The sequence below is a fragment of the Planococcus citri genome, chromosome 1 (genome assembly GCF_950023065.1).
Source record: "Planococcus citri chromosome 1, ihPlaCitr1.1, whole genome shotgun sequence".
Lineage (NCBI taxonomy): Eukaryota > Metazoa > Arthropoda > Insecta > Hemiptera > Pseudococcidae > Planococcus > Planococcus citri.
In genome coordinates, this window is record NC_088677.1 from 18,115,811 (window position 1) to 18,128,665 (window position 12,855).

The following is a 12,855-nucleotide window of genomic DNA, read 5'->3' on the forward strand; positions in this document are numbered from 1 at the left end:
TTTATAGTTTAAAGATGACGTACGTAGTATTCGAAAATCAGTAAAATAGAAGTATTCATAAAATCGTTATTTTTACGCGAAATGATGAAAATTTAAGATCAATCGATACAGAATTTTATTGCCTTTAATTTGAGACTACATGAAAGTTCACCCGAACTCGCATACAATCGAAAAAATTGCATTTTTTACATGAGAAATCGTATGCGTCTATAGTAGTGCCGGCCAAGTTGTCATCCCGTGGCACAGGCGCTAGGGTAAACTATCCCGCATTGCGCCATATGACAATGCTCTATTGATAAGGACTTGTAATTTTTTAGTAGAAAAAAAAAGAAGCAAAATTGCAATTATCGCCAATTATCGTATAATTACTAATTAGTATTCGTCGTCAGTGATAATTCACCAAACTTGTGTTCATTTTTCATCGTTCGAATTCGAAATATTACGTTGCTTTTCTACCAAGTGTTTTCTTTTCTCCGTTCTACCAGCAGCATTTAATCAGCGTTAAAAATGCCTGTGTTTCATACAAAAACTATCGAAAGTATTTTGGAACCTGTCGCTCAACAAGTACGTACATGGTGTGAAAATTTTACTACGGTCATTGTTTTCATTATCTTCCAAAGCTTGATGAAAAATAAAATAACACGGAGAACCTTTTGAAAAGCCGACTAGTTTACTATCTGAATTATGTACATACGAGAGGGAATAAAATTTGGGTGCCAAAAATTGTCGAATTTGAGATAGTGTTTTCGAATTATCGTAATTCTCTCATGTCCACATACGGTAATCCCTGTCTTATCACTGTTGAGTCAACGTTCTTACCTTAGATCCGTTCGTAATTAATTGGAAATGTCATCGAGAACACCATTCAAAGAAATTTTCATCGTACTATATGTAATTTGATAATGCATCGAGAAATTTTTTCACCAGGTTTCACGATTGGTTATCCTTCACGAAGAAGCCGAAGATGGAAACGCTATGCCAGATCTATCTCGTCCAGTGCAAGCTGTCAGTAAAGCGGTCACAAATCTCGTCAAAGTAAACTTTTTCAGCCTTTCCAGATCCCATTGTTGAGGTATCGATGAAAAAAATTTTCTCATTCATCATCTCTGTTGATAGGTTGGAAAAGACACGACAAACAGCAGCGACGATACGATTCTAAAACAAGATATGCCGGCTGCTTTGCATCGGGTTGGAGACGCCTCGAAATACTTGGAAGAAGCTTCGGCCATGTTGAAAGCTGACCCTTATTCGGTTCCAGCTAGGTAAATTTTCGTCTCACGTACTCTTTGGTTTTGTAAAATTTAACAGTATAACTTTGTCTGAAGTAGTATTCTCGTGCAGAACAAAACTGATCGAAGGATCTCGAGGTATTTTACAAGGAACATCGTCTCTTTTGCTGTGTTTCGACGAATCCGAGGTTCGAAAAATTATTCGAGAATGTAAAAAAGTTCTGGATTATTTGGCCGTAGCCGAAGTTATCGAAACTATCGAGGATTTGGCTCAATTCTTGAAAGATCTTACTCCGTGTTTGAGCAAAGTAAGTTTCTAGAAAAATTTCCAGTCAATATGATGAGAAGAAACTAATTTTTGTATATTTTTTTACGATTTATGTGTGCAGGTTTCCAGAGAAGTAGGAGATCGAGAAAAGGAATTGACTCATCAAGTTCATCGTGAAATCTTGATCAGGTGTTTGGAACAGGTCAAAGAACTCGCACCTATTTTGATATGCAGCATGAAAATATTCATTCATATTATGTACGAAGGTAAGACCATGATGAAGTAAAAAAAAACACAAAATTTTCTGTAATTTGATAAGACGTGAATCTCTCAAAAACTCCAAGATCATCCCTTTTAGGAGCATCTGTCTCAAAAATTGGGACATAATTAAATGGTTTTATCTCTATAATAACCCTAATCCCCCCTCCTCTACTCTCAAAAAATTATTCAGACTTCGGGATTGGAGAAAAGTAAGCTGTGTTTAATGAATTTCTCATTTCTGAAATTACAATACGAATTTCATCAGGGCCACCTCTTCCTTCTCCTCCTCATCCTCGTTCGTGATCTCGGGCTAAAAACCTAATTATTTTTAACATCCCCCGCGCACCACCACTCCTACGAAACTAATTCTGTAACCGATTGACGCGGCGCACAGGTGGAAAAGGGGCAGCCGAAGCGGCCGAAAATCGTAACTACTTGACATGCCGCATGACCGAAGAATTACACGAAATTATCCGAGTACTACAGCTGACTACGTATGACGAGGATGAATGGGACGCGGACAACTTGACTGTGATGAAAAAAGCGCATAACGCTATTCAAAGTAAAATCAGAAGCGCTCGCGATTGGTTACTCGTAAGTGTCGCGCTGGTCTAACTATGCTCGAAACGTATTCGCGACGTGTTGAATATTCGCAGTCTCAACAATGGTACTCGTACTCCTCTCAGGATCCATTGGCAGTACGTGGAGATATCAGCGAACGATCTTTGCGTCAGATTTTGGAACATGCTGTCCAAGTGTCCGAACGTGCGTTGCCCAGCGATCGCGATGCTATCAAGAAAATGGTCTCGGAGATTACCACCATGGTGGATACGTTGTGCGAACTCAGGGATTATGGAAAGGGTAGTTCGCCTCAGGTGAGAATACCATACGATATATATATTGAGTGAAAATTGGCGGATCGGATATCGATTCGAAGTGATTTAATACGTACGTTTTTATTAGGCTGAAGGTTTGGCTCGAGGTATCGAAGAGAAACTTCAAGAGCTGAATAAAATCGTATCGAATTCGGTGAGCAATTTGGAAAAGTGGGGTGGTCAACAACCAGCTCATACCGTCTCCGGTAGATTGGAACAAGCCCAAAAATGGTTATCGCATCCAGAACGCGATGATAAAGGTCTAGGGCAAAGAGCCATCGCTCTGATCACAGCTGAAGGAAGAAAGGTAACCTCAAATCATCATTCACCTTACACAATCAGTCTACTCTACATTGTTTGTTACCTATTTTAACCCCCAACAATTCGCTTTTATTTATATTGCTTTCGTAAATGACACAAATAGGATGAAGCAATAATCGTAAGTGCTTCGAAGAAGGAAAAAAACAATATTTCTCATTTCGGAAAGTTTCCTCATGCGATTTAATCATTTTCAGGTAGCCGATGGTCTTCCAGGTGTCCAACGTGCGGAAATCTTATCACTTTGCGATGAAGTCGATTATTTGTCGAATCAATTGAGTGATTTGTGTAAAAGAGGTCTTGGCAATACTCCAAAAGCACGAGAAATAGCGAAGTAAGAAAAAACGCTTGTTTAACCTTGTTTACACATAATGGCCCGCGTTCCCTAAAATAATACGTTGCCACGCCGACTTTCCGTTTTAAATTCGTTATATTATTATTTTACGTGCGTGTGTTTTGTCTGCGCAACCTTACATAAATCACGATGATATAGGGATGGGTATAAATATACACGTATAAAAAGGCCCACAAAAATTGGAATCGAGTCTAAAAAAATTCGTCACACTGAAACCACGCTCTCGATGAGATCAAAACAACTGACAAACTCGCTGATATTACGCGAATCAGCGTTCGCGTTACAAACAGCGATGCCAAAATGCGAAAATAAATTTCACAAAATTTTACGATTCGATGAAAATTGATCGGAATTTATTTTCGAGGTGGTTAGGTGTGATTTTACATACTTACAAGCTGTGTTTGAAATTAATAATTAATAATGAAGTGATATGATAACGAATAATACGAATGATTTTCAAATTTCAATCAAAACGAATCAATCGTAGTCTAGGATCTGTTTTTTGATTGATGTCGAACTCTACGAATCCAGTTGAGATAATTCTTTGTAATTTTGAAGATTTAGTGGTTTGTAGAAAGGAAAAAATGAAAAATTATCTTCTACTCTTCGAAAACAATTCAAAATTCACGACCGTGACCGAACGAAAGACGCAGGGAAAGTGAATTTCAATTTCAATCATCATTTGGCACAATTCACGAGCCTAGATGAGGCCAATAATTCGATATCGTTGAGTTTGGAAATCGAAATATGAATGCTTTGATACTTCTAAAATTAAAAATTGACCTTGAAAATGAGCTGTATAATTTGAAATCTGTTCTAAAATAACATTTTGACCGGTTTAAGAATTGAGAAAAATTTTGAACAAGTGAGTACCTACTTAATCCATCGTCTCTGTAAAATAAAATATTACAAATTCAAAAAAAATAAAAATAAAAAAACATGAAAACCGAAAAAAGCTTCACTTACACACTCGCTAGAAATAATCAATCATTCGTATTAGGATAATGTTACGTAGACGATGCTACGGTATTATATAACAAAATCGAACGTAAAACCGTTCTGTATTATCCAGTGACACACCAGTCCAGTAAAATTGTGATAAGAGTTCATTTATATAATATAATGAGAACAAAAATTAATTTTATTTTTGATTTTAAATTCCCCGAACGATGACATCCAGGCATTTGAAACGTATCTCGTAAATAATCGTTACTTTACTTTACTCTCTTACTAATTTATTCGGTAATTGTTTTCATCTATTAATTTAAAATATGTATTTTATTAAATCAGGTTACTGTCCCAGAAACTACTCGAATTGAAAGGTAAAATACAAGATGCCGTAGTAAACAGAGTAGTCGAAGACTTTGTCGATATCTCTTCACCATTGAAACATTTCACCGAAGCTGTCCACGCTCCAGAAGGTAGGTTATAATTGCATTAAAACCTTCGTATACCTACTAGACCTACCTACCTAATAAACATTCAATTCTACCTTATATTCGAAATTAATCTCTGAAATATTATTGCTCGATAAAGGTACACCAGGACGCGAGGCTAACTTCGAAGACCGAGCCAATACCTTATCAGATTGGTCTCGACGAGCAGCTAAAACAGGCAAAATGGTAGCAGCCGGTGGAAGTAACGGTAACAAGAAGTTAGCCGAAGCTTTGGTCAACTCTGCCAATCAATTGGAGTCTTTAACGCCGCAATTAGTGAACGCCGGACGTATTCGTATGAATTATCCTTACAACGCAGCTGCCGATAAACATTTCGAAAACTTACGTTCTCAGTACGCGGATACGGTTGGAAAAATGAGGGATTTATGCGACGAAGCTACCGATGCGGCGCATTTCGTTAAAATATCAGGTACCAAGAAAACGTGCTCGGTTTTCAGTTTAGACGGTGGAGATGGAATATTCTACGGTTATGATTTTGTTGTTTCGTAGAGGAACAAATGAGAAAACACGCTTTGATGTGCGAAGATGCTATTTTGAAACACGAACCGAATAAAATGGTCGACCATACCAGTGCCATAGCTCGACTTGCCAGCAGAGTATTACAAGTAGCCAAACAGGAGGCTGATAACTCCGAAGATCCGTTATTCATCGCTGATATTACTCGAGCTGCTGATGCTCTTCAAGCAGGTATACAGTGTGCTTTTAGTCTACGTTAGTAATGAGAATCTGGAATTGATAAATGTCAAGTATTCGAACGAATCGTCTCATTTTATTCTTGTAGCTGTCGCACCGATGGTCCAAGATGCCAAAGCGGTTGCTCTCAATATCGGAGATCCGGCTGCTGCTTCGAGATGGCGTGAATCAAACAAACGAGTATGTTTTGTAACAGTATACCTATTCGTCATTTTTGTAATTTATAATATTAATTGATTTATTTGTATTCGTTTCAGTTACTCAATGCTGTGGGTAATATTAGGAAAGCTCTAACATTACCTGGAGATTTGAACGGATTGCATATTAATGGTACGATTCCGTTTGTATTAATCGCGTTGCTATTTGTTATTTTACTTTGCGGTTTGTCTCGGAAGTTCTTCTTAGTTCAGTTTAATAAAAGATCGGTGAAGAATGACGAAGGAATGATTCCTAACTACGTTGTATTTCTTACGACGACGAGTGATTTGTCCAAGTCTACTCGCTCTGTAGAGTGTTTGAAAATCGTGAAATGTATTTTTTTAATTTAGAAATTCGTACAAAAGTCGTATGTATATTTTTACGTATTATCGAAATTGTTCGTCTTGAAATGATTCTAAAAATCCGTACGGTTTTGAAATCGGTTTAGTACTTTTTATTCCTAGTCAGTGACCGAACTACCGTTGAAATGATAACGAAAGTTACAAAAGATTTCATTCTCTTCTACTACGATTGATTTGGAAAACTTTTTTATTAAATTTATAAAAGAAATGGAACTCGTTTTAATTATTTGTTCGAATGAACTGATATCCGAAGAGTTGAAGTTGAGAACGTTCGTCGTATGAAATCCGAACATTGTACGAATGGTTTCATTACTTCTTCATTCATTCATTCTGATGTTAATTGGCCTAGAATGAAATGTTTTTAATTCAATTCCTTTCTATTCCTCTTCCTCGAAGGAAGTTTCATGAAACTTGATTTATTCAACGAATCGTACGAGTTTTCATTTCAAATTACTCGTGTTTTTTAGATTCTGGTATTACGATGCGTTTTCTCCATTATCGAGGTTGTTTTCTTTTTGAATCGCGTAAGTCGTTCAATCTCCTTTATTTCTCAAATACCTCACTTCCTGTAATACCTCTCGTTCCTGTCACTTTCATCTCCCATTATTGAACCTCTAGATCCTATAGGTACCTGTAAATCACAACGTTTTAGAATTGAATAGTTATAGTGATTTTGCTGCAGTAGAAAATTAGCTTGATGATTGCAATCGTTTTTATTAGTAGTTGTTTGCGTGTTCAGTAGTCTTTTTAATTTAAAATACCGAAGTCTTCGTAATCTTTACTTGATTACTCACGCTAGATGGTTGATTATCAAAGACCATTGTAAACATTATTCTAGTCCATCTTTTATCGATCAAAACTCTAAAAAGTAATCATTTTGAACCTACCTACTTATTGTAACATTCTTCCAAGTTACCTAAAATATGATATTAATAATGAAATAACAGTATTGCTCCGATTTATTTACTCTTCATTTACTAATCAACATAAAAACCCTTGGTGGCGGTGGATATTGTTTTCAATTTTTATAGATGTCGAAGAGTATCCGAAATACAGACCGGAACCAGTAGTAAAAACTCATCCAATTAATAGAGGTAGTAAGCGCTTTTGGCTTCAATTTGTGATAACTCTGTTATTCGTAATAATATTAATAATAAAATGAAACCTGGAGCAAAACGCAGATCTTTGATAAGTAGATCGATGAGAGAAAAGTAACATCTCGATGATCTACGAAATCTAAAATAAATATAGGTACTGAGCTTATTAATAGATCGATGAGAGTGGAGTAACATCTCGATGATATTCTGCTATCATTTCACATTCTTATTATTTTCTAACGAAGAATTGATTCAGCAACGATACTGCTAATCTTCATTAATATAAATTACAAACACGAAGAACGCTTTGCACTTTAAGCTTCGGTATTCGAACTTCAATATAAGAAGAAATTTAGTACGTGTTAATTAGATTTAGTTATAATGTAGTGGAATTACATTTTCAGATATCGAAAACCAAATCTCTCCGCCTAAACAGTACAGAACCGATTTATATCAAGGTACCTACTAACCATCGCTAACTTTAGTTTATTCTTCGTTAGATATGTAGATGATACTAAATTCATATCATTATAGAACAAACGAGATATTTCAAATATTTGCTCGAATGTTTAGTTCGTTTAATGATGGAAAAATTATGAAATTTCAGAAATCGCTCCACCTAGACCACCATTGCCAGGCGTTGAAGTTCCTCCCGCTCGTCCTCCTCCGCCAGAAACTGACGACGAAGATGATATGTTTATGCATGCACCTTTACCAAACCAACCGATCATGGTGAGCTTTAATAGTCAGAGAGAATTCGTTCTCGAAAGATGATCAACTACTCCATATTAGATTTACAATTTTACTAATCTGTCGAATAATTTCAATGTATAGGCTGCTGCTCACGGTTTACACCAAGAATTACGCCAATGGTCTAGTAAAGATAACGACATCATCGCCGCTGCTAAAAAGATGGCTTTACTGATGGGTCGATTATCGCAACTCGTTCGAGGAGAAGGTGGCACTAAACGTGATCTAATCGATTGTGCCAAAGCTATCGCCGAAGCTTCCGAAGAAGTGGCACGTTTAGCTAATAAATTAGCTAGAGAATGTACCGATAAACGAATGCGAACGGTAAAGCTAATTCGATAAAATATTCGATCAAATTCTATCGTGCTTGTTTCATCACGATGAACTTTTCTGGTTTCAGAACTTGCTTCAAGTTTGCGAACGTATACCGACCATCGGAACCCAATTGAAAATCTTGTCTACTGTCAAAGCTACCATGTTGGGAGCTCAAGGTAATTTATTCGTATTGTGTTTACGTTGGAGTGTAATTTTTTTGAACTGTATCTTCATGTTGGTTTCTCTTTTAAACAAATTCGTTTTCTATTACCGATAGAAATACTGCCAAGAATGGAAAATGCAGAATTACAAGGCGGTAATGATTTCGTCTCTTTTAGTCGCGTCGTCTTTTTTGCATGGAGTTGTTTTGGTTTTTTGATTTTTGTGATCTCATTTTTTTACGTTTTTGGATTTTTTTTGTTTTAGTAAACGAAGCAGGTTTTTTGTTTTTAAATCATCGAGTGTTCTAGGTTCTAGCTGTAATTTAGGTTTTTGTTGACGATTTTTTTGGATTTTTTTTTTTTTTTTTTTTTTTGATGAAGCGAAGCTTTTTCTAATATTAATTTCTAAAAGCTTGTATGTACATGAAAATTCATAAGAAATTTTCAAATAGTAGTAATTAATTTTCTACGTTGGAAAGGACTTTTGAAACGCTTCATTTAATAATGTCATAGTTCAAGTAATCCTAATACGTAAACGTTAACTCATTTTTCTTTCCTCATTTGTTGAATGCTTACTTATCGTTAATTCAGGATTAATGATTGGCGCTAGTAAGTAATCAATTATTAGACAAATTTATACTTCGCTGTGTATACCTATTGATTTCTGTGTGTTTTTAACAGCGATTTGTTTTATTTTTTTGTATGCGAATTTATAATATATTTGAACTGCGTCTTATTCTGATTGTAATTCGAGCCTTTTTTGTATCGACTAGGTTCGGAAGAAGACCAAGAAGCGACCGATATGTTGGTGGGTAATGCGCAAAACTTGATGCAGAGTGTCAAAGAAACCGTACGAGCAGCTGAAGCAGCTTCCATTAAGATTAGAACAGACGCTGGTATTCGTCTAAGATGGATCAGACGTCAACCATGGTATCAGTACTAATGGTATGTTTTTCCTAGTCTTATGAGAAACGTCGACACAATCAGGAAGTTTGAAGTGATTTCATGACTGAGCTTTCCTATCAGATTTTAATAATTAGGTGAACAAAAAATTTTCGAATGGAGTTTTTTTAAATTCAAGTTTCATCATAACTTTTCACAAAAAATTTCCCCCGGGGAATTTTTTCGACTCTATTGAAAAATTGATCATTGACCAAGTTCCTCCTAAATTTGTCCTCAAGAGTTCGATTCAGTCATAAAATCGCTCGCGACCTTTTTATTTTCCTTTTGCCTCTAAGTATCCTATTTTCACTAGTTGACCTCTCATCTTTTTTTATTGTTTTCAGTGGATCAAAATTCGTAATTTATTATTGAAATGCCGTTACAACGGGTCTTTGATGACCTTTGGAGCTTAATTTATTACTTCCATTACCTACTGCCTTGTCATCGAATATGTCGACTACAGTGGAGACTTTATAATGCGTTTTTGCAATTTTTAACTCAATAAGCAAATTAAAATATTTAATTCTTTTTTTTTCTACGCGATTGGCTTTTTAGTAGGTATTTAATTATGTACGTACTATACGCCATCACTCTGTAACGTTCTGTCTAATTGTGTTAATATTCGATACTAATTGCAGTATTACCTATTGTTAAGCATGCCCTTGTATAATAATTACGTGTTACCAAATTTTAAATAATTAAAGTCTTGCCTTTCAATACTCTTATTTCGACTTGATAGACTTTTGGTGATTATTCCCATCCCATAGAGGATGAAAAATTAAGTGACATATCTCCTCTCAAATACCTATCAAATGAGCTATCGATTAACTCCCTAGCCCCAGGGAGGGTCGCGCCACGACCCCTCAAAGTGACGTGAATTTAATAAGTATATTTTATGAATTGGACTTGGAACCTATTCCAATTGATGAAATAAAGTCAGACTTGGGGAACGGTGCTCGAAGTCGAAACCTGCACTGGTGGCTTCCACTGGGAGGGAGGCTACAGCCTTCATGACTATTGACGTATTGACTACAACAGGCAGTGTATATTTACGGCGAACTAGTTAGGCAATTTTATTCACGTATTCGCATACGGGCAGCCTACAACGCGATTGCGTTATCTTACAAGCGCTGCAACGTAATTTCGCTGACCTTTGTGATTTGCACCAAGGTTTACACAAAATAAGGGAATTTAGAGCTTCTTTTCGACCTTCGAGGACTCGAGGCAGGTACCCAATAAAATTCGGCAGACGTTCCGAGTAATTTTTTCAAGATGTGAGAGAAATCAAAACTGCCAAAAAATGAACGAAAAAATCTGAAAATTAGAGAAGCTCTTCCTTAGGACCTAAATAAAGTCCTCTCTTAATTTCAGTCCTCTAGGACCACCCGGAGGGATTTAAAAAATTAGGCCCCCTAGGGAAGAGAGTTGATTTTGGATTTTGGGGCTGAGAAAAATCGAGACATCATTCCTAGCCGTCAGGTAGCGCTGGTAAAAATTTCAGCTACGAAGATGCATTATTTTTAATTTTGAGATTTCACATTTCGACAAAAAAATCAAAATTTGCAAAACCGCATTTTTTTGTGAAAATTCAAAAAATCAAAATTGCAAAAATGATCGGAAAATTCTGAAAATTGGTGGAGCTCTTCCTTAGGACCTAAACAGTGGCCTCTCTTAATTACAGTCCTCTAGAACTCCTTGAAGGGGTCTAAGAAATTAGGCCTTCAAAAGGAAATTATTTGAAAAAATTTACTTCAATGATTTCCTCACATGAGAGGTATCCAAACTGATGGGAAACTGTTTGAACCGGACAGCGGTGAATAGAAAGATCGTGCAAAAATGTATCATCAATCCAATTTGGGTCAAAAAAAGGGGGGAAACCAAATTTTTTCAAATTGGTCCAGAACGCTAAAATTTTCAGCATATGCCCTATTCCTGACCTACTCAAATCGATTGGAAACCATTTTGAAACGTTTGAGCTATTCTGGAGCTTCCAGCAGATTTTTAAAAGTTGGAATTTTTTCACCCAGTGAAGTTTGAAAGCTGAAATTTACGTTACACCCAAATTTCAACATACTGAGTTGACTACAGGTGATTTCATGCCGTTCTGGAGCCTCTACCTTATATTTTTCAAAATTCCACGTTTTTTAAAAAGGGACATAAAAACTGCCCAAATTACCTTGAGCACTGCACGTTAATGCGATTCGGGTGGTTTAATAATTACCAAACGCCATCGCATTATCACGTACAAAACTTAATTTAGACAATCTTTCTGCCACTTATTGAAAATCTGGAATCTCCAAAACACGGCTAGAGGCTTGGAAAAAGAATTGAAACCACCCTCATCAATCAACTCGACATTTTGAAATGGGATACTGCTCAAGAATGGCTTGAAACCGTTTCAAACCGATTAAGGATGAATTATACCGAAGCTAGCAGCATACAGATTAGTTTGTTGGGCGATCCAGTAGCGTTTGATTAGGACTTTCGAACACGTTCCAGGTAACAAAAATTGTATTGCGGATTCGTTATCAAGACTACCAGTTGATGGTATCAACCCTACATCCTTCGAGTAGGAAATAAGCTAGCGTCGTTATCAATCAAATAGTTTCCGAAACTATTGAAAATTTATTTAGCATTGACATCCAATTTACCTACTTTGTTCTCATACATCGTACAATCAAATTTTACAGCAGATTGTTCGGTTTATTCTACACTACAATCTTAACCTTTGAGAAAAGATGTATCTGCTGAAATGTTACCGGTTTTCAATTGGAAATATCTGTAGTCTTACAAACAAGGAATCGTTAGGAAGTCAAGTCGTTATTCCTTCCACCTTACGTCAATCTGTACTTGAAAAACTACATTTCACGGACCCCATAGTATCAATGCTGTGAAGTCATTAGCTCGTACTACAGTCTGGACTCTGGTGGTCTACTTGAGACAGTGATATCAAAGAGTATGTTGAACGTTGCGATCACTGCCAACGTACAGGTCCCAGAAAGCCATCGACACCTCTAACTAAATCTATAGAATACCTATAGGTACCTGAAAAACCAATACTATTATATAAGATTGTCTATCTTCAAAATTGAAGGGGAAAACTTGATTCAAAAATTTCCAAATTTGTCGTGCCCTAGATTTTGTAAATTATGAATTTTCAAGTACTCGAGTCTCGACTCTCGAGTCGAGTACTGATGAATTATGAGCATCATTTGAATGATTCAAACATTTCCTTATTTTTGATGAATTTTTCAAAATGAGTAAGATTTCTAGTTCTGCGAAGAACGTGGCTCCTTCGATTCACAAGATAGGCAACCAGTCCTATGTCCTAACAACGTTTATTTTATTTGTTCGTCTCCTCGAGTCTATCTACAGTTGAATTTCGCCAATTTCGGCAGGCAATTCCCATTCCCGGAACACCCTGTAACTATTTTATGTGGTAAGTTTGGCAACATTCTTTTTGAATATCAATGTTCCTTTTGTATTTTCTTTAGTATTTTCGTCATTCGTACATGGTATTAATTAAATGGTTCTAAGTGTTAATGTGTTTCCATACATTTGTACATTGTTTCAT

The 12,855-nt window shown here is 36.2% G+C and overlaps 1 protein-coding gene across 6 annotated transcripts; it reads left to right on the forward strand.

Moving 5' to 3' along the window:
- The first annotated feature begins 332 nt into the window (after window positions 1-332).
- LOC135849613 (vinculin-like) lies at window positions 333-10,006 on the forward strand. 6 transcript variants are annotated; one of them, XM_065370088.1, is made up of 23 exons: window positions 335-564; window positions 928-1,035; window positions 1,117-1,262; window positions 1,342-1,537; window positions 1,619-1,763; window positions 2,153-2,352; window positions 2,445-2,633; window positions 2,722-2,940; window positions 3,149-3,285; window positions 4,597-4,727; window positions 4,843-5,172; window positions 5,253-5,450; window positions 5,545-5,636; window positions 5,714-5,786; window positions 6,484-6,540; window positions 7,048-7,110; window positions 7,518-7,571; window positions 7,721-7,845; window positions 7,948-8,187; window positions 8,264-8,354; window positions 8,456-8,494; window positions 9,113-9,284; window positions 9,626-10,006. In XM_065370088.1, the coding sequence occupies exons 1-22, from the start codon at window positions 508-510 to the stop codon at window positions 9,280-9,282; spliced, it is 3,060 nt and encodes a 1,019-aa protein (XP_065226160.1). In that variant the 5' UTR covers window positions 335-507; the 3' UTR covers window positions 9,283-9,284; window positions 9,626-10,006. The 6 variants fall into 6 exon arrangements, with proteins under 6 accessions (XP_065226161.1, XP_065226160.1, XP_065226163.1 ...); XM_065370089.1 differs by lacking the exon at window positions 8,456-8,494 and having other exon boundaries at window positions 333-564; XM_065370091.1 differs by lacking the exon at window positions 7,048-7,110.
- Window positions 10,007-12,855: the final 2,849 nt, after the last annotated feature.

Excerpts from the sequence above, each read along its gene's own strand:
- LOC135849613 (XM_065370088.1), top strand. The coding sequence starts at position 508 with ATGCCTGTGTTTCATACAAAAACTATCGAAAGTATTTTGGAACCTGTC. Across the intron at positions 5,451-5,544 it reads TGCTGATGCTCTTCAAGCAG|CTGTCGCACCGATGGTCCAA; the intron begins GTATACAGTGTG and ends TTATTCTTGTAG. Across the intron at positions 8,355-8,455 it reads TACCATGTTGGGAGCTCAAG|AAATACTGCCAAGAATGGAA; the intron begins GTAATTTATTCG and ends TATTACCGATAG.